General features: G+C 51.2%; 1 protein-coding gene across 3 annotated transcripts in view; it reads left to right on the forward strand.

The window, feature by feature from the left end:
• The window catches only part of CCDC33 (coiled-coil domain containing 33), a 316,889-nt gene that overhangs the window by 160,275 nt on the left and 134,745 nt on the right, over positions 1-21,869 (forward strand). For all 3 annotated transcript variants that reach the window (XM_054042405.1, XM_054042406.1, XM_054042407.1), the window contains exons 9-11: positions 5,219-5,348; positions 10,191-10,324; positions 12,180-12,251. In XM_054042405.1, the coding sequence (XP_053898380.1) occupies positions 5,219-5,348; positions 10,191-10,324; positions 12,180-12,251 (336 nt within the window). The remainder of the gene's footprint in view (positions 1-5,218; positions 5,349-10,190; positions 10,325-12,179; positions 12,252-21,869) is intronic.

A 21,869-nucleotide genomic window follows, 5' to 3' on the forward strand; every position in this document is an offset into this window, starting at 1 on the left:
GGTGCCGGCAGACGTGGGACTGCATTGCTACACAGCAGCAGCTGCTAACTGCCTTTTGGCGGTAGACGGTGTAGCATGAGTGATAGCCGTGGGGCTGGCAGCCGTAGGGCTGCATTGCACCAGCCCCTTCCAGGCGATGGTATATTATGACTGGTACCCGTCGTCGTCGTACTGGAGTGGCTGTCAATCAGGGCCACCTGGGCAGACATGCTACTGTCTCGATGATGACGGTTACCAGTCATAATATACTATTTTCTGCCAATTGCCCAATATTGTCTGCTAAGCACCCAGAAGAGGCCGAGGGCGATGCTGGGTGCTGGCGGACGTGGGGCTGGCAGACGTGGGGCTGCATTGCTACACAGCAGCAGCCCCTTGCCTTTTGGCAGATGATGGTATATTATGATTGGTACCCATCATCATCGTACTGGTATGGCTGTCACTCATGCTGCAGCGTCGGCTGCCACCTTAAGATGTAAAAAATAGATTTGTTCTGTGTTCATTTGCTTCCCCTTCCTCCGTGAAATCAACGGCCTGCTAAGCCCAGGGTTTCCAGTTTAATCTTTGGGGGGACCATTCTGTGTGACAGTTGTTTGTGTTTCTCCCTGTTCCTGTACCTGTACGCCATGTCGTCACTCGGCCCTCCCTCCCTCCCTCCCTCCCGCCCTCCTTCTCCTGGTCCATCAGATACTACTTTCGCGCCTTTTTTCTGACCAGGCGCCATAGCTAGCACTGGGATCATGGAGCCCGCTCAGATCACCGCGGCAATTATGAGCACTATGAACACCACGCGCATTGTCCTGGAGTATATGCAGAGCCAGAACATGCCAAGGCGAAACCCGGACCAGGCGAGGAGGCGATTGCAGCACGGCGACGAGAGTGATGAGGAAATTGACATGGCCATAGACCTCTCACAAGGCACAGGCCCCAGCAATGTGGAAATCATGGTGTCACTGGGGCAGGTTGATACCGTGGAACGCCGATTCTGGGCCCAGGAAACAAGCACAGACTGGTGGGATCGCATCGTGCTGCAGGTATGGGACGATTCCCAGTGGCTGCGAAACTTTCGCATGCGTAAGGCCACTTTCATGGAACTTTGTGACTTGCTTTCCCCTGCCCTGAAGCGCCAGAATACCAAGATGAGAGCAGCCCTCACAGTTGAGAAGCGAGTGGCGATAGCCCTGTGGAAGCTTGCAATGCCAGACAGCTACCGGTCAGTCGGGAATCAATTTGGAGTGGGCAAATCTACGGTGGGGGCTGCTGTGATCCAATTTGCCAGGGCAATGAAAGACCTGGTGATAGCAAGGGTAGTGACTCTGGGCAACGTGCAGTCAATAGTGGATGGTTTTGCTGAAATGGGATTCCCAAACTGTGGCGGGGCCATAGACGGAACCCATATCCCTATCTTGTCACCGGAGCACCAAGCCACCGACTACGTAAACCGCAAGGGGTACTTTTCAATGCTGCTGCAAGCCCTGGTGGATCACAAGGGACGTTTCACCAACATCAACGTGGGATGGCCGGGAAAGGTACATGATGCTCGCGTCTTCAGGAACTCTGCTCTGTTTCGAAAGCTGGAGGAAGGGACTTTCTTCCCGGACCAGAAAGTGACCATTGGGGATGTTGAAATGCCTATCGTGATCCTTGGGGACCCAGCCTACCCCTTAATGCCATGGCTCATGAAGCCGTACACAGGCAGCCTGGACAGGAGTCAGGACCTGTTCAACTACAGGCTGAGCAAGTGCCGAATGGTGGTGGAATGTGCATTTGGACGTTTAAAAGCGCGCTGGCGCAGCTTACTGACTCGCTCAGACCTCAGCGAAAAGAATATCCCTATTGTTATTGCTGCTTGCTGTGCGCTCCACAATATCTGTGAGAGTAAGGGGGAGACCTTTATGGCGGGGTGGGAGGTTGAGGCAACTCGCCTGGCCGCTGATTACGCGCAGCCAGACACCAGGGCGGTTAGAGGAGCACAGCAGGGCGCGGTGCGCATCAGAGAAGCTTTGAAAACGAGTTTTGTGACTGGCCAGGCTACTGTGTGAAACTTCTGTTTGTTTCTCCTTGATGAACCCTCCAACCCCCCCCCCCCGACCCGGTTCACTCTACTTCCCTGTAAACCAACCACCCCACCCCACCCTCCCCTCCCCCTTGCAGAGGCAATAAAGTCATTGTTTTTTCACATTCATGCATTCTTTATTAGTTCCTTACAGAGGTAGGGGGATAATTGCCAAGGTAGCCTGGGATGGGTGGGGGAGGAGGGATGGAAAAGGACACACTGCATTTTAAAACTTTAACTCTTATTGAAGGCCAGCCTTCTGATGCTTTGGCGATCATCTGGGGTGGAGTGACTGGGTGGACGGAGGCCCCCCCACCGTGTTCTTGGGCGTCTGGGTGAGGAGGCTATGGAACTTGGGGAGGAGGGCTGTTGGTTACACAGGGGCTGTAGCGGCGGTCTCTGCTCCTGCTGCCTTTCCTGCAACTCAACCATACGCTCGAGCATATCACTTTGATGCTCCAGCAGACGGAGCATTGCCTCTTGCCGTCTGTCTGCAAGCTGACGCCACCTATCGTCTTCAGCCCGCCACTTGCTCTGTTCTTCCCGCGATTCAGCCCGCCACCTCTCCTCTCGTTCATATTGGGCTTTTCTCATCTCCGTCATTGACTGCCTCCACGCATTCTGCTGTGCTCTATCAGCCTGGGCGGACATCTGCAGCTCCGTGAACATCTCGTCCCTCGTCTTACGTTTTCTCTTTCTAATGTTCACGAGCCTCTGCGAAGGAGAAACATTTGCAGCTGGTGGAGGAGAAGGGAGAGGTGGTTAAAAAAGACACATTTTAGGGAACAATGGGTACACTCTTTCATTACAAGGTCGCATATTTCGGCTTGCAGGCAGCCATCGTAGGCCACAGTGTTTTGGCTTTTTTAACCTTCTTAACATGCGGGAAAGGTTGCAAACAGCAGCGCATTTCCCATATCAAGGATGAATTGGGTTGTCCATTTAAAATGGGGTTTCAATGTAAAAGGAGGGGGCTGCGGTTTCCCGGTTAACATGCGGCACAAACACAAGTAAACCACCCCCCCCACACACACACACACGATTCTCTGGGATGATCACATCACCCCTCCCCCCCACCGCGTGGTTAACAGCGGGGAACATTTCTGGTCAGAAGAGCAGGAACGGGCACCTCTGAATGTCCCCCTTAATAAAATCACCCCATTTCAACCAGGAGAGCTTTCTGGAGATGTCCCTGGAGGATTTCCGCTCCATCCCCATACACGTTAACAGACTTGCTTGCTTTTTTTTTGTAATGTTTACAAATATTTACAAAGTTACACTCACCAGAGGTCTCCTGTGTGCCCTGAGGGTCTTGGGTGAGTTCGGGGGTTACTGGTTCCAGGTCCAGGGTCACAAACATATCCTGGCTGTTGGGGAAACCGGTTTCTCCGCTTCCTTGCTGCTGTGAGCTACCTACAGTACCTCCATCGTCATCTTCCTCGTTCCCCGAACCGTCTTCCCTGTGTGTTTCTCCAGTGAGAGAGTCATAGCACACGGTTGGGGTAGTGGTGGCTGCACCCCCTAGGATCGCATGCAGCTCCGCGTAGTAGCGGCAAGTTTGCGGCTCTGCCCCGGACCTTCCGTTTGCTTCTCTGGCTTTGTGGTAGGCTTGCCTTAGCTCCTTAATTTTCACGCGGCACTGCTGTGTGTCCCTGTTATGGCCTCGGTCCTTCATGGCCTTGGAGATCTTTTCTAATACTTTTCCATTTCTTTTACTGCTACGGAGTTCAGCTATCACTGCTTCATCTCCCCATATGGCGAGCAGATCTCGTACCTCCCGTTCGGTCCATGCTGGAGCTCTTTTGCGATCCTGGGAGGACTCCATGACGGTTACCTGTGCTGATGAGCTCTGCGTGGTCACCTGTGCTCTCCACGCTGGGCAAACAGGAAATGAAATTCAAACCTTCGCGGGTCTTTTCCTGTCTACCTGGTCAGTGCATCTGAGTTGAGAGCGCTGTCCAGAGCGGTCACAATGAAGCACTGTGGGATAGCTCCCGGAGGCCAATAACATCGAATTCCGTCCACACTACCCCAATTCCGACCCGCAAAGGCCGGTTTTATCGCTAATCCCCTCGTCGGAGGTGGTGTAAAGAAACCGGTTTAAAGGGCCCTTTAATTCGAAAGAAAGGGCCTCATTGTGTGGACGTGTCCAGGCTTAATTCGGTTTAACGCTGCTAAAGTCGACCTAAACCCGTAGTGTAGACCAGGCCTAAGAAATGTATGAGTACCCTTCTCCTATAGGTTAGGGGATTATGACAGTTACTTTCTAAATATATTAATAAGGATTATCTCATTCCAAAACTGCCAACCTAGGCTCTCTTGATGACCTCGATTTGTGGTGTATCCTGCGGTTACCAACTGGTTATAGATGCCGGATAAACCTGTGATGTGATGTGGATAGTTCCTCCCTTTAGTTCCCTAAAGTTCAGGGACCATTCTTATCTGTGCCAAAGGTTCCCAGTTTTTATGCTGACATATTTATAACTAATTCTACTTTTTGCTATATAGCAGATCTTACCGGATCTTACAGGCCAGTAGGCTTCTTCCATTTCAGCATTTCAGCAAAACTTATTATTAGGAAACACATTCTAAATTCCAAGGAATTAATACTGATAAAATATAAGAATAAAATGGATTAATTTCAGAAAAAGAAACATATTAATTAATACTGCTGGCTGGATTAGTAGGCTATAATAGCTAGCAGAATAATCCTATGGGCTACAGCCACCAGGGTCCCTTTTCGACCAGGCGTTCTGGTCGAAAACTGGACACCTGGCAACCCTAGATTCATAGATTGTTCCCTGGTTTTGGAATGGCCACCTGCTATCCCTGCAAATAGTCACCGTGAACATAGCGTCCTGAAGGGGCACAGTACAAGCCTCCCTCAGGAGTCTGCTTGGCTGGATTCGCTGCAGGGAGCCCTGGGGAGACACAGGGATCACTGATGCCTGAAGGCCCAGTCTTGACAGTTTCTAATCTGTGTGCTCTGTGGAATGCCCTTTAGTCAATCAATAAAAGCCTCTTGTCCCATGGATTTACTGCACACTCTGCATTATCAAAGGAGAGACAGGAATTCCCCCACCCACACATCCTCCAGTGCTCCCTAAATAAGGTGTTTCTCTCTGTATATTTTGACACTGTCGTCTTTTCGCCCCCATATCTAAGGTCACCCAACCTGGTGGACCCCCAGAGAAACCAACCTGGAACTCCTCCTTCCTCTTCCAAGGCAGGGATGGGGCCACCCTCTTCTCAGATGATACCAGCCTGGTGATCGAATACTATCCGTACAAAACAAGTGAGTTCCTCTCTCTGAGATTCAACCAACTTTGGATCATTCCACTGGTGCAAAGGACATAGGCAGATCTAGGTACAACTATTGATTCACTCTGGTTTGTTGGGCACCAAAGATATTCATACATATCTAGGGTGGAAAGCCTAGACAGAAGTGCGAGGCCACAGGAAGTGCTCTGGATTTAGTGTGGCTCTGTGTGTGAGACAGAAGAGTTCCTGGGGAATTCTAGGGGTCTGAGTTTTGCTCCCACCCAATTCCCAGCTGGAGTTCCCCCAGGAGTGCAAGTAACAGCAGGTACTGGCACAGCACTCACTCACCTGTCACAACAAAGCCATGGTCTCCCAGGCCACTCCAAAGATTGTTCCATTCCAGCAGGCAGCAATTTGCAGTGGTCCAAGCTGGATTTCAAAGCTGTCATCAGGCTGCTTTCAATCCCATGGGATAGCATCTCAGGGCTGTAGTGCTGCAGATTTAGGGGGTCTCATGGGACAGGTCTCAGTGGGATAGTGCTGGGTTTGGAGGGGTCTCAGCACAGTACTGCTGTGTTTAGGAGATCACAGAGTGGTAGTGCTGGGTATTGTGGGGTCTCAGCATGGTAGTGCTCAGTTTCGGGGGGTCTCAGCGCAGTAATGCTGGGCTTGGTGGGGGTTCAGCGAGGTAGTGCTGGGCTTTGGGGGGTCTCAGCGACTTAGAACTGGGTTGTGATAAATGAAGGGGGGGTGAGGGTAGTTCCCTTTTATGGACACCCAGCCAGCCAATAGCTATAAAATCCCTCTTAGTAGTTGTTCTCTACTTGCGCTACCTGCAAAGGGTTAAAAAAAGTCTCTCTGCTATGCATAGGTAAAAGGAAGTGAATGGGAAGAGCCAATGGGAAGGCTAGAACTTTTTAAAATTTAAAAAAGACTCCCTTTTGTCTGTCTGTTGTTGTTCTCCCGGGGAGAGGCGGACAGGGCAGCAGCTATACTGTAAGAAACTTGGGCCAGGTATGAAAAGATCATCAGAATCATACCTAGAAACTACTCATTTAGAACCCCAGATATGTAAGTAGATCAGGAATGTCTAGAAAGACAAGATTAGGTTTATTCCTTTTTTTTTCATTATTGCTTGTGGATTCCTCTGTGCTAACCCCAGGTGCTTTTGTTTTTCTTGTAAACTTTAAGTGGGACTTCAAGAAAGCTATCCTTGCAGTTACTCTTTTTTAAATCTAGCAATAGTCTGAGTTTCCAGATATATTTTCTTTTTTTTTTTTTAAATACAATTTACCTTTTTTAAGAACAGGATTGGATTTCTGTCTCTTAAGAGGTTTGTGCACATTGTTTAATTAGCTGGTGGCAACAGCTGATTTCCTTTTTTTTCTTTCTTAGCTCTTCCCCGGAGGGGGGCATGAAAGGGCTTGAGGGTACCCCACAGGAAGGAATTCCCAAGTGCGTCTTCCTGGGCTCTCAAAGGGGTTCTGCATTTGGGTGGTGGCAGCGTTTACCAATCCAAGGTCAGAGAAAAGCTGTAACCTTGGGAGTTTAATACAAGCCTGGAGTGGCCAGTATTAATTTTTATAATCCTTGCAGGCCCTCACCTTCTGCACTCTAAGTGTCAGAGTGGGGAATCAGCCTTGACATAGGTTTTAGGGGTCTGAGGGCTGTAGTGCTGGGTTTTGGGTGGTCTCAGCAATGTAGTGCTGGGTTTTCGGCAGTTCCAGTGCAGCAGTGCTGGGTTTTGGGGAGTCTTGGCATGGTAGGGCTGGATTTTGGGGGGGGTCTCAGCACGGTAGTGCTGGGTTTTCAGTGGTCTCAGTGTGGTAATACTGGGTTTTGGGGGGGTCTCAGCATGGTAATGCTGGGTTTTGGGGGTCTCAGCGAAATAGTGGTGGTTTTCAGGTATCTCAGTGTTGTAGTGCTGGGCTTTTGGGGGGTCTAAGCGAGGCAGTGCTGGATTTTGTGGAGTCTCAACACAGTAGTGCTTGGTTTTGGGGGTGTCAGGGCTGTAGTGCTGGGTTTTGGGGGTCACAGTGTGGTAGTGCTGTGTTTTGGGGGGTCTCAGAGAGGTAGTGCTGGGTATGAGGGTCTAGGCATGGTAGTGCTGGATTTTGGGGGGCTCTCAGCACAATACTGCTGGGTTTCGGGAGTCTCAGCATGATAGTGCTGAGTTCTGGGAGTCTCAGTAAGGTAGTGTTGGATTTTGGGAGTCTCAGCAAGGCAGTGCTGGGTTTTGGGGGGTCTTAGCGACTTAGTGCTGGGTTTTGGGGGTCTGAGGGCTGCAATGCTGGGTTTTGGGGTCTCAGCGACATAGTGCTGGGTTTTGAGAGTCTCAGCAGGGTAGTGCTGGATTTTGGGGGTCTGAGAGCTGTAGTGTTTGGTTTTGGGAGTGTCAGAGCAGTAGGGCAAGGTTTTGGGGAGTCAACAATGTAGTACTGAGTTTTGGGGGGTCTCGGGGCTGTAGTGGTGGGTTTTGGGGGGTCTCAGCGAAGGTAGTGCTGGGTTTTCAGTGGTCGCAGTGCAGCAGTGCTAGGTTTGAGGGGGGGGTCTTGGCATGGGAGTGCTGGATTTTGGGGTGAGGTCTCAGTGTGGTAGTCCTGGGTTTTGGGGTGTCTTAGTGACAGTACTGCATTTTGGGGGGTCTGAAAGATTTAGTGTTGGGTTTTGTGGGCCTCAGGACTGTAGTGCTGGGATTTGGGGTGTCTCAGTGACATAGTGCTGGGCTTTGTGGGGTCTGAGCAAAGTAGTGTTGGGTCTTGCAGGAGTCTTAGCGACTTAGTTCTGGGTTTTGGGCATCTGAAGGCTGTAGTTCTGGGTTTTTGAGGTTTCAGGGCGGTAGTGCTGGGTTTTGGGGGGTCTCGGCATGGTAGTACTGGATTTTGGGGGGGGTGTCTCAGCACGATACTGCTGGTTTTCGGGAGTTTCAGTGAGCTAGTTGTGGCCTCTAGGGGTCTCAGTGTGGTAGTGCTGGGTTTTCAGGGATCTCAGCGACATAGTACTTGGGTTGGTGGAGGGGTCTCTGCATGGTACTGCTGGGTTTCAGGTGTCTCAGGGCTGTAGTGCTGGGTTTTACGGGGGAGGTCTCAGTAACTTAGTTCTCGGTTTTGAGGGTCTGAAGGCTGTAGTGCTAGGTTTTGGAGGTCTCAGACCAGTAGTGCTGGGTTTTGCGGGGGGGTCTCAGCGACTTAGTGCTTTGTTTAGGGAGTCTGAGGACTGTAGTGCCTGGTTTTGTGGGGTCTCAGTGACATAGTGCTGGGCTTTTTGGGGTCTCGATGTGGTAGTGCTGGATTTAGAGAGGTGTCAGCAAGGTAGTGCAGAGTTTGGGCGGGGGGAGGGTTTCGGCATCTTAGTTCATAGAATCATAGAATATCAGGGTTGGAAGGGACCTCAGGAGGTCATTTAGTCCAACCCCCTGCCCAAAGCAGGCCCAATCCCCAGACAGATTTTTGCCCCAGATCCCTAAATGGCCCCCTCACGGATTGAACTCACAACCCTGGGTTTAGCAGGCCAATGCTCAAACCACTGAGCTATCCCTCCCCCCAGTTCTGGGGTTTGGGGGTCTGAAGGCTGTAGTGCTGGGTTTTGTGGTGTCTCAGCGACTTAGTAATTTGTTTAGGGGGCCTGAGGGCTGTAATGCTGGGCTTTGGTGGTCTCAGGATGGTAGTGCTGGGTTTTGGGGAGTCTCGGGGACATAGTGCTGGGTTTTGGAGGGTCTCAGAGACATAGTGCTCAGTTTTGTGCAGTCTCAGCAACATGGTGCTGGGTTTTGTGGGGTCTCAGCATGGTAGTGCTGGATTTTGGGTGATCTCAGCGAGCTAGTCGTGGGTTTGGGGGGGTCTCAGTGTGGTAGTGCTGGTGTTAGGGGGTCTAAGCAAGGTAGTGCTGGGTTTTGGGGGACTCAGGACTATAATTCTGGGTTGGGGGGTCTCAGCAGAGTAGTGCTGGGTTTTGTGGGGTCTCAGCAATCTAGTGCTGGGTTTTGTGGGGTCTCAGCGTGATAGTACTGGACATTGGGGATCTCAGTGTGGTAGTGCAGGGTTTTGGGGGGTCTTAGCAAGGTAGTGCTAGGTTTTGGTGGGGTCTCAGCGACATAGTGCTGGGTTTGGAGGGTCTGAGGGCTTTAATGCTGGATTATGGCGGTCTCAGGGCTTTAGTGCTGGGTTTGGGGGGCTCTGAGCAAGGTGGTAGTGGACATTGAGGGGTCTCAGTGGGTTTTGGGTCTCGATGTGATAGTGCTTGGCTATGGGGGTCTCAGGGCATTAGTGGTGGGCTTTGTCAGGTCTTGGCATGGTAATGCTGGGTTTTGGGGGGTCTCAGCAAGCTAATGGTGTGTTTTGGGGGTCTTAGTGACGTACTGTTGGGTTAGGGGCGTCTAAGCGAGGTAGTGCAGTATCTCAGTGCGGTAGTGTTGGGTTTTGGAGGTCTCAGGGCTGTAGTGCTGGGCTTTGGGATCTCAGGGCTGTAGTGCTGGGTTCTGGGGGTCTCAGTGCAGGACTGCTCAGTTTTCTGGTTTTGGGGGTTCAGCGCAGTAGTGCTGGGCTTTGGAAGTCTCAGCATGGTAGTGCTGGGTTTGAGGGGTCTCAGCATGATACTGGTGAGTTTGGGGGGTCTCAGCACAGTAGTGTTGTGTGTTGGGGCATCTCAGGGAGTTAATGCTGGCTTTGGGCTGATCTTAGCATGGTAGTGCTGGGTTTTGGGAGTCTCAAGGCTGGGTCTTGAGGGACCTCAGCACAGTAGTATTGAGTTTCTGGGGTCTCAGCATGGTAGTGCTGGGTTTTCCGGGCTCTTAGGGCTGTAGTACTGCCAGGTTCACGGCAGGGAATAGTCCTTTTTTCTCTTTATAAAGGGTATTTGATGTGATTCCTTTCCCTAGTGTCAGAAACAGAAGCTGAGAACAAGCCAAAGCCTTTGGGTTACTCTGTGTTGCCCCTAACCAACCGTGTGTATCGGAGTCTTGTGGCAGAGAGCAACCGGAGTGGGGTTCGTGTGGATGATGTTCCAATCCAGGTAACTGCTCTGGGTCCTGCTGAGGACTGATCGAACACTGATCCCTTGTGTCCTGATGGAAGAGTTCCTTGTGTAAGAATGAGTCATGTACCACCCACCTTGCTGTCTGATCCCATCCTGGTTTGGCCTGGGTAGCTGAAAGAACTTAGAATGAACAGAGCCAGCCAGGAGGAGATCTCATGCAAGAGTGAGGCACGGGGTAGAGGTGCTTTGCATGGTGGGAAGAGGTGTTTGCCAGACGAAGAGAAGAGGAAGGGCGGGGGTGCTTTCTCATGGTGTGTTAATGGGGGGATAATATGATAAGCAGTACAATGAGAGCCAGGGGGAGTTCACTCAGACAGAGGCAACCAGCAGAAGTCCTGGGTTCTCATCCAGGGAACAGCTCTTGTGGAGCAGGAGAAAGAGGAGGAATTGCTCTATGTGGAGTGCAGTGGGAGAACATCTGAGGTGTCTCTGATGTCCCTGCAGATGGACATTGAGGCTGCATAGGGCCTCTGCAGCTGGCATTTGTATCTCATCACAATGCATGGAGTCTCACAGGATTGTCTCTAGGCTTCCAGAGAGGATGAAAGGTCATTGCTTCCTCCTCTACCCACAGGAGTGTTTCACTTGTCACTGCTGCCAGTTTGTCTGGCATCTGCTCGGCCTGATCTGGGAACAATACTGTAGTGAAGTACTGGGTGAGCATGGTGTCTGGGGACAAAGCCAGGTTCTTTCAGTTACGTTCATCCCCAGCAGGGACTGGCGAACCAGAGCCAGTCCCAACCAAGGCTCTCCGGATTGATCCAAACCAACTAAATTCCTGCTTGGTCAACATATTCCTGCAGTTATTTTTCATGTTTAAGGCTGACCCCGGTAACTGCAGGGCAACTAATCTGTTACCTTCACTCAGGAACAGAGGTGGCTCCAGGCACCAGCGCACCAAGCGCGTACCTGGGGCGGCAAGCCGCGGGGGGCGGCCTGCCAGTCACCGTGAGGGCGGCAGTCAGGCTGCCTTCGGGAGGTCCACCGGTCCCACAATTTCGGCAGCAATTTGGCGGCGGGTACGCCGAAGGCGCGGGACTGGCGGACTTCCTGCAGGTATGCCGCCAAAGGCTGCCTGACTGCCGTGCTTGGGGAGGCAAAATACATAGAGCCGCCCCTGCTCAGGAAGGCTGACTTCAGCCTGCATTGACCCTGGAGCATTTATGAGGGTGTTAACCCACCAACATGTGGTACCTGCTCACGGGCCCTGGCCAGCTAGGAGAAGCTATCATACTTGTCTCCTGTAACTTAACCCCATGTTAAATAATTTCTAGACCAAGTTCTAAGAGGTGCTGAGCACCCACAATTCCCACTCATTTTGTGGGAGCTATGGCTGCTCAGCCCCTCTCTGGATTTGGACCCTACATGGGGAGTGTATAGCTGCTGGCACAGGGTTCTCTCTGGGTGTGGGTAGTCCCTGGGAGCAGGCAATGATGCACAGACCTTACCAGTCATCTTTAGAAACAGGACCATAGAGCTGAATGCTAGGGGGTTGACTTCTGATTTGTCATTCATTCCAGCTTATTAACTGCTTCACTGCTGGCTCTTCACTCCTGCATGCCTGTAGCCATATCCTGCCGATGGCCTGTTGGAATCCCTTTGGAGTGTCATGGCAGCCCTGGCACACCTGGTAGCCCCAATCTCCTGGCATGTTAAGCTGCAGCAGGGAAGCAAGCAAATTCCTTGCTGCCTGCTGTCCATAACAGACTGGCACCAGCCAGTCAAAGCTATTACAGGCTATGGGTTGCCATCTGACACTCTGATGTTCTCAGGAGCTGATGTTCTCACGTGGATTTTATTGACCTTGTCCTTCCTTATGTTGTTTCCCCAGGGCACTAATCTGAGAACCACATCTGGTGCTGTTCCAACCGTTCAACTCTGCATGCAGCTGATCGGCTCAGAGGTGAGGCAAGTGGGAAGGAACAGGTTAACTTTAGAGACAAGGGGCCACCTCAGTTAATGGGGCTATGTGGGTGAGATTTAGTCCATGGACGTGAAAGGGGAATTCCCCTTTCCCATCATGGGGAAAAGAGAATGGGATATTTTTACTTTAGATAGGACGCAGATCTGTACCTGCATCCAAACCCCCCTGAAAAAAAGGGAATTTTGGCCCTGGATCCAAAGGCGAATCACTGGGGTTTGCTATTCCGGCTAGGCAGCACCCGAGTGTTGGCATACCCTACAGTTCACTCCAATGCCCTCCAAGGTTCCCACACAGATCCTCTGCCAGCTGAATGCTCATCCATCCCCTGCCCCAGTACCACTCTGGAGGAGGCTGCCCCATCCCTTGGCAGGCGTGGGTGAGGAGGACAGGAGGTCAGTCATGCAGATTCCATGCCAGTGAAGCTGGCACTGAATGACATGAATAGAAACAAACTGAAGGTGTCCAGGCTGCTGCCATCCTGAGAGCAGGTTACATCCAGAGGCCACTGTGAGACTTTTGGGGTTCCCCAAGGTGTCTGGGGTGAGTCACTACCACCTGCTTACAGGGTGAGAGAGCTGATGTTCATCAGAACATTCTAGGGGAAAAAATGGTCCTAACTCTGCCAGCTGCTGGCAGCACAAGCACTCCACTCTGGGCTCCATGATCCCTGCATGCTCCACCTTTGGACACTCAAGTGCCCAGTCCCTTCTCTTCTGGATACCCACAATATACATCAATCTGCTGCTCCCGGGCCAGCAGTGCACCCCAGTTCACCAGCCTCCCCTCATTCAACACACTTTAGCGCAAAGCACTTGGTCATGTGTAGAGTAGAAACCAAATATAAGTTAATTTAACAGAGCTTAAGAAAAAGATCCAAAATAGATAGAAGTACAAGGATTGGAATCACCAGTTTACAGAGAAAAGAAAAACATAAAATGCAGTCTCGAGTCTATTCTAACAAGTTCTTTTTCAGTCTAATAAGGAATTTCTCCCGCAATGGCATGGGCAGCAAGTATTGCAGGCCAGGGGAGGCTAAGCCTCCCCAAACAGCCAGGAGTGGCCCTGCCCATGCTCTTTCCCAAGATCTTCCTGCTTCGCACTGTTCCCTCATGGCCCCAGCCCAGGCTGCTCCTCTTCCCCAAAATGGGAAGGGGCTGCGGCTAAGGAGGACCAGCCTTTGTTCTGGGATTCGGGGCGGCTGAGGCCACCCGCCCAGTGCTCCAGGGCTGGGGATTCCCACCCAGCATTCCAGGACTGGTGGCACTGGGGACGCCTGCCCAGCACTCCCAGACTGAGGGCACTCAGGCCACCCACCCGGCGCTCCAGGGCTGGGGGTGCTGGGGCCAGCCGGGGTGGCCTAGGGCTAGAGATTCTAGGGTGGAGCGGCCCAGCCAGGGTGGCCTGGGACTGGGGAGCCGGCAGCTGTGGGGGAGGGGCTGGGGTTAGCCTCCCCGAACGGACAGTTCACATGCCGCCCATGCCTGATGGTCAGTCCTTACAGCACTAGTCCAGCCCAGAGTGCTGGAATCTACCTTTCATGAAACACTCCCACTGGCAGAATGTCACCTCTGTAATGGATAACATCTTGTGCACTCTCTTCTTCTCTTAGTCTCCGACGTTTTGTGTCTTTCCATAATCAGGATGTTCCATAAGCATGGTGTTCAGCCTAGAGGGTCCCATCGTCAGAGGCTTTTCTTTGGATTCCTTTGTTTTTGTCAATGCTCATGTGGTCCAAGCAGGAAATACAGGGCTGGGCTAGGTCAAAAGATGTTGATTATTTTCACCCTTAATTGATTTAGCTCTGAGACCCATCCACCTCAGGTGATCTGCTTCATCTCCAACAGTTTTGGAACATCATATTCTGCATTTTGCAGAGCTCTGAAAACATTTCCCATATAAATGTCTCACAATAACCAAGATGATCAGCCAGTTCTTATGTTTCCTTGCCAAAATCTAGGGCATCCCACCTGTACCCTGTAGTAGGGAGAGAGCCTGAAACATAAGCCCTTGTATCAGAAGCCCGGTATAAGGCAGGACCTGCTCACAGAATCTGGCAAGAACAGGGCTGATATTGCAGAAATACACATTCCTAAGAAGTACAAAGCACAGAGTGTCAAGTATCAGGGGGTAGCCGTGTTAGTCTGTATCTACAAAAACAACAAGGAGTCTGGTGACACCTTAAAGACTAACAGATTTATTTGGGCATAAGCTTTCATGGGTAAAAACCTCACTTCTTCAGATGCATAGAGTGAAAGTTACAGATGCAGGCATTATATACTGACACATGGAGAGCAGGGAGTTACTCCGCGAGTGGAGAACCAGTGTTGACAGGGCCAATTCAATCAGGGTGGATGTAGTCCACTCCCAATAATAGATGAGGAGGTGTCAATTCCAGGAGAGGAAAAGCTGCTTCTGTAATGAGCCAGCCACTCCCAGTCCCTATTCAAGCCCAGATTAATGGTGTTAAATTTGCAAATGAATTTTAGTTTTGCTGTTTCTCTTTGAAGTCTGTTTCTGAAGTTTTTTTGTTCAATGATAGTGACTTTTAAATCTGTAATAGAATGACCAGGGAGACTGAAGTGTTCACTTACTGGCTTATGTATGTTACCATTCCTGATGTACAATTTGTTTCCATTTATTCTTTTGCGGAGGGACTGTCCAGTTTGGCCAATGTACATGCACAGAGTACTCATGCAAACTCATCCCAATATCAAGTGGTACCAGAACATCCCAATATCAAGGATGATACAAAAACATTCCCCAAAGATAACAGGAACACACTAACCCCTCCTAAAAGACAAAGTCAGGATGACAGTACATAATAAAGATGTTTTAATCAAATCAACATGTACAAGGTGATGGGTGATAACTAACCACATCAGGGAGCAGTAATTAAGTATGTCAGAGGCAGTATGTAACATGTTTGTATTAGGGTATAAAGATGTATCTCGGAGGGAGTATTTTTGTCCAGCCAAGGGGGGAATGGAAAGTCCTGCCATTCACTGAGCTGTGTCTATTGTCATGGACATACATGTCTTAGTATCCTCGTAGAGTCTGCCAGGTGCTATATACTGTGCTCTGTCGACAATAAACCTGGCCTGGTGCCTTTGAACCTTAACAAATCTTGTGGTCATTGGGTGGTTCGCTCGAGGTCTGCTGTGCCGGCTGTCTGCACACAGAGAACACACACACGCAGCCAGATATCTAACCACACACTCTACCGAGGGCTCAAGGCTTGACCTGGTCAATTTAGGCACTCCCACCCTTTCCCTTCTGAGGGCTTGAGGGTAAGGCACCTACCCTTTCCCATGGGGCTCAGAGCTCTACAGGTCTGCAGGATCTTTTCCCAGTGAAAGAGCTTTACACAGCTGTTCTCTAAACATCTATTCTGGCATATGTATTCTGTGCAACATGCAACAGAATACATATGCCAAGCAAATATATTATGCTCACTACTCCCAATACACAGACAAACTTCACCCGATGGCCAGTCAAAATCCACTTGTCTGGGGGTTCCCGCCAATGCTTCTGCACATCACGGTTGTGCAGAGTGTTCAGAGTTCTAGCAACTTGATATTGAACTGAAGTCCAGAGATAGCTCCCATTATATAGGTAAAACTAACTACTTCCATTAACTCTATTAAACCCATCACATTATTCAATACCCCTAGGTAACAAAATTTAACCAATCATGCACTGGCACCTATGTTTGCTCCTCCCTGCTCAAGTCTTTTTTATATTTTCTCTCTCATGCTCAAATTGTAATTTATTTATGACTTTCTTTGTTTGTTGCAGATGACCATCATAAATTCGCTGGTCAGAGCTTATTTTATCTATTTTACCATTTATTGGGTCTTTCTGTATCCTCCCAGTGCCTGGATATCTCTACTTTACAACCTTTGGTATTATAACTTGTTAGGGGCATTCCTGAGGTGTGGTGCCCACGGCAGTGGAGCAATTTTATTTAATTTCAGTGGTGAAATCCCTGAGTCCCACCCAAGGCTAGTCGAGGCTAGTTTAGTATGGGGGTGAGTTAAGTCCCTTTGGTGAAGCTGATCAAACATAGGTATAATAGGATTCCCTGTGCGTGTCTGGGCATGCCTGTGTCACACACACTTGGGGACTACAGATGCAGGGTTATATAGACTTATAAAGCATGTGCCCTTCTCCACTCCCCTCCTGTCTCCCAGAACTTGTAAAGGAGCCATGCTAGTAGAACACAGGCAGGGAGATCCGACAGGCCTGGCTTAAGGAAGAGGCTGAAGCAGAGGCTCAGTCCATTATGCTCTACAACAAAAGGGGCCAAAGGGGAGGATCCGGGAAGAGAGAATTTAAAGTAAATCCCAGGCATGACCTTTGAACGTGGCTTCTGTGATGGGAAATAACATGGGCCATACCAGGGCAGAGGGGATTTGCAGTGCCCCATGGGGGGCCCACTATAGGGTGCAGCCTCTTTCCCCTGCCCCCATGTGGCTGGCTAGTAGGGTTGCCACCCATCTGGGTTTTACCAAGACACCCACCCATCTGGGTTTTACCGTTTTTTGGCATCTGTGTCTGGGTGCCATTTGCCAGGTGCCCAATTTTCAACTGGAAAGTCCAGTCAAAAAGGTGACCTGGCAGTAGGGTTGCCAACTCTCCCAGTTTCACCGGGAGTCTCCCGGAATCTGCCTCTATGTCCCAGAGGCTACTGAAACCAAACTGGGAGATTTTAGGCTGCTAGAAGTCCGGCAGCGCAGCGGGGCTAAGGCAGGCTCCCTGCCTGCCCTGGCCCTGCGCCACTCCCAGAAGTGACCAGCACGTCCCTGCGGTCCCTGGGGGTGCGGGGGCAAGAGTCTCCACATACTGCCTACGCCCCGAGCGCTGACTCCGCAGCTCCCATTGGCCAGGAACTGCGGCCAATGGGAGCTGCGGGAGTGGTGCCTGCAGGCAGGGGCAACACACGGTGCCCCCTGCCCCCCAGGGCTGCAGGGACGTGCTGGCTGCTTCCGGGAGCAGTGTGTGGAGGGAGCAGCATGTGGAGCCCCCTGGCCCCATTTACCTTGGGCGGCTCTTGGTCAGCGTCGCAGTGGGGCTAAGGCAGGTTCCAACCCTGCAGCTCCCATTGGCCTCAGTTCCCAACCAATGGGAGCTGTGGAGTGGGGGCAAGGGCAGCGCACAGATACCTTTACCCCCACCACCACCACCCGAGGGGCTGCAGGGTTGTCCCGGACACTTCTGGGAGCAGCACGGAGCCTGGGCAGGCAGGGACCCTGCCTTAGCCCCGCTGCGCCATTGACCAGGAGCCGCCCGAGGTAAACGCCACCCGTCCGGAGCCTGCTCCCCTCACCCCCTCCCACACCCCAACCCCCTGAGCTCCCTCCTGCACCCAAACTCCCTCCCAGAGCTTGCACCTTGCACCCTCTCCTGCACCGCAACCCCTTGCCTCAGCCCCAGCCCAGAGCCCGCACCCCCTCCTGCATTCCCTACCCCACCCCAATCCCCTGCCCCAGCCCAGTGAAAGTGAGTGAGGGTGGGGGAGAGCGAGCAGAGGGAGGGGGGATGGAATGAGCGGGCAGGGCCTCGGAGGAGGGGTGGGGCGGGGCCTCAGGGAAGGGGGCAAGGCAAGGGTGTTTGGGTTTGTGTGATTAGACAGTTGGCAACCCTACCTGGCAGTGTCTAGCCAAATGTACTAACTGGACACCAAGAGTCCAGTTACCATGGGAGGGGGGGCACTGGGTCCTTAATCCCTGCCAACCCCTGTTCAGCTGGGGCCATCTCTTACCTGCAGGCAGGTTTGTTGTTAGGCTGCAGCAGCTCCCAGTCTCATCCCAGCCCCAGAGCAGAGGGAGCCCTGTTGGGGGGCGGGGAGGGAGGTGAAGACGATCCAGCAAGCAATAGGAGGGGGGAAAAGAGTAAGCAATTTGGGCTGGGCCTGAGGGAAGAGATGGAGAAGGGCGCGGGGCCTCTAGAGAAGAGGTGGGGCAGGTGTGGGGCCTTAGGGAAGAGGCGGAGCAGGGGGCAGGGCCTCACGGGTCTGGTTACCAGCAATTAGAAAGGTGGCAGCTCTACTGGCTAGCTCTGCTATCTATACATAGAGGCAGAGCTCTGGCCCCACTCTCTTTGGGGCCCTGGAGAGAATGAGGAACTGATTATCCCATATGCTTCCCAGAAGTCAGGGGCTACAATTCTGCCTGACCCTTATGGGCCAGATTTGTAAGCACTCACACCCCCAGTAAGGGCCAGAATTTCAAAGGTCCCAGCACCCAATATGCACACAGCATGCTGAGCTAAGCTGAAAATCTGCCCACTTATTCTGGTGCCTAAATGGGAGCTGAGTGTCTGTGAAATTGTGGCCCAAGTGGGCCTCCCCACTGCACCCAAGAGACTTTCTTCTTTTACCCCCAAGGCTTTATGTAGAATGGCTGGCATATTCCTAATTCTTTGGAGTTTTTCGGCCGGTGATAACACGGACAGCTGAGATCTCAAGGTTGCATCTGTAAAAGCAAAATGCAACACTTAACAGAGGCAGCATTGTTCACACCAGACAGAGCAATGATTCCCCCATACTTAAGGGCAAGCACAATCTACACAATAGAATAATTTGCCTGTCCCAAAGCGAGCACACATAACCCACGGGAGCCCCAAAATGGTGAATAAGCACAGGGTCTGATTGTTTCACGGCCATACTGTCCTCTGGGTTTCTGTGCCTTGGGGAGAGCCAACAGGATTGCACAGACAATCCAGGAAATTTTTGGAAAGTGTAGGGGACAATTTCCTGGTGCAAGTGCTGGAGGAACCAACTAGGGGCAGAGCTTTTCTTGACCTGCTACTCACAAACAGGGAAGAATTAGTAGGGGAAGCAAAAGGGATGGAACCTGGGAGGCAGTGACCATGAGATGGTCGAGTTCAGGGTCCTGACACAAGGAAGAAAGGAGAGCAGCAGAATACGGACTCTGGACTTCAGAAAAGCAGACTTTGACTCCCTCAGGGAACAGATGGGCAGGATCCCCTGGGAGAATAACATGAAGGGCAAAGGGGTCCAGGAGAGCTGGCTGTATTTTAAAGAATCCTTATTGAGGTTGCAGGAACAAACCATCCCGATGTGTAGAAAGAATAGTAAATATGGCAGGCGACCAGCTTGGCTAAACAGTGAAATCCTTGCTGATCTTAAACGCAAAAAAGAAGCTTACAAGAAGTGGAAGATTGGACAAATGACCAGGGAGGAGTATAAAAATATTGCTCAGGCATGCAGGAGTGAAATCAGGAAGGCCAAATCACACTTGGAGTTGCAGTTAGCACGAGATGTTAAGAGTAACAAGAAGGGTTTCTTCAGGTATGTTAGCAAGAAGAAGAAAATCAAGGAAAGTGTGGGCCCCTTACTGAATGAGGGAGGCAACTTAGTGACCGAGGATGTGGAAAAAGCTAATGTACTCAATGATTTTTTTGCCTCTGTCTTCACGCACAAGGTCAGCTCCCAGATTGCTGCACTGGTCAGTACAGCATGGGAAGAAGGTGACCAGCCCTCTGTGGAGAAAGACGTGGTTCGGGACTATTTAGAAAAACTGGATGTGCACAAGGCCATGGGGCCGGATGCGCTGCATCCGAGGGTGCTAAAGGAGTTGGCGGGTGAGATTGCAAAGCCATTAGCCATTATTTTTGAAAACTCATGGTGATCGGGGGAGGTCCCAGATGACTGGAAAAAGGCTAATGTAGTGCCCATCTTTAAAAAAGGGAAGAAGGAGGATCCGGGGAACTACAGGCCAGTCAGCCTCACCTCAGTCCCTGGAAAAATCATGGAACAGGTCCTCAAGGAATCAATTATGAAACATTTAGAGGAGAGGAAAGTGATCAGGAACAGTCAGCATGGATTCACCAAGGGGAAGTCATGCCTGACTAACCTACTTGCCTTCTCTGATGAGATAACTGGCTCTGTGGATGAGGGGAAAGCAGTGGATGTGTTATTCCTTGACTTTAGCAAAGCTTTTGATACGGTCTCCCACAGTATTCTTGCCGCCAAGTTAAAGAAGTATGGGCTGGATGAATGGACTGTAAGGTGGATAGAAAGCTGGCTAGATCGTCGGGCTCAACGGGTAGTGATCAATGGCTCCATGTCTAGTTGGCAGCCGGTTTCAAGTGGAGTGCCCCAAGGGTCGGTCCTGGGGCCGGTTTTGTTTAAAATCTTTATTAATGATCTGGAGGATGGTGTGGACTGCACTCTCAGCAAGTTTGCAGATGACACTAAACTAGGAGGCGTGGTAGATACACTAGAGGGTAGGGATCGGATACAGAGGGACCTAGACAAATTAGAGGATTGGGCCAAAAAAAACCTGATGAGGTTCAACAAGGACAAGTGCAGAGTCCTGCACTTAGGACAGAAGAATCCCATGCACTGCTACAGACTAGGGACCGAATAGCTAGGTAGCAGTTCTGCAGAAAAGGACCTAGGGGTCACAGTGGACGAGAAGCTGGTTATGAGTCAACAGTGTGCTCTTGTTGCCAAGAAGGCTAATGGCATTTTGGGCTGTATAAGTAGGGGCATTGCCAGCAGATCATTCCCCTTTATTCGACATTGGTGAGGCCTCATCTGGAATACTGTGTCCAGTTTTGGGCCCCACACTACAAGAAAGATGTGGAAAAATTGGAAAGAGTCCAGCGGAGGGCAACAAAAATGATTAGGGGTCTGGAGCACATGACTTATGAGGAGAGGCTGAGGGAACTGGGATTGTTTAGTCTCCAGAAGAGAAGAATGAGGGGGGATTTGATAGCAGCCTTCAACTACCTGAAGGGGGGTTCCAAAGAGGATGGAGCTCGGCTGTTCTCAGTGGTGGCAGATGACAGAACAAGGAGCAATGGTCTCAAGTTGCAGTGGGGGAGGTCCAGGTTGGATATCAGGAAAAACTATTTCACTAGGAGGGTGGTGAAACACTGGAATGCGTTACCTAGGGAGGTGGTGCAGTCTCCTTCCTTTGTAGGTTTTTAAGGCCCGGCTTGACAAAGTCCTGGCTGGGATGATTTAGCTGGGAATTGGTCCTGCTTTGAGCAGGGGGTTGGACTAGATGACCTCTTGTGGTCCCTTCCAACTCTGATATTCTATGATTCTATGATTCTATGAACAGCTACAGCAGGCCCCTATACTGAACACTGTCCCCACATTTTGCACAGGAGTTCGTCCTGGAAGATATCTCGCTGCTGAGGGCAACCTGGGAAGCAAGGGAGGGTCTTCTACTGCAATGCGGCTTCCGCCCTGGCCCATATGCAACTTGCCTGTGTGCAGCAATGGTCCCCCCGCCCCTCACGGCACAGTGGTGCGGACATGTTAGCCTGACTGGGACAAGGACTACAGTGGCTCTCCCAAGAAACCTGCGCAAGCACATTGCCCAACTCCTGGATGAGACCTTTGAAGAGATCACTGAGGCCAATTACCACGGTGTGAGAGAGCACATCAATGCCCTATTCCGCATCTAGGCATGCATGCAGCCCTAACCCTCCTTGCCCCAAGAGCCTGCACTGAATAACTTTCTTCCCAAAATAAAAGCCACTTACTGGGAACCTCCTCTGGTGTTCGTCCTTCCCCAAGCACCAGCTGCCACGACTGGCTACCTTCCTCCTGGCTCCATG

The sequence above is a fragment of the Malaclemys terrapin genome, chromosome 10 (genome assembly GCF_027887155.1).
Source record: "Malaclemys terrapin pileata isolate rMalTer1 chromosome 10, rMalTer1.hap1, whole genome shotgun sequence".
NCBI classification, from domain to species: Eukaryota; Metazoa; Chordata; order Testudines; family Emydidae; genus Malaclemys; species Malaclemys terrapin.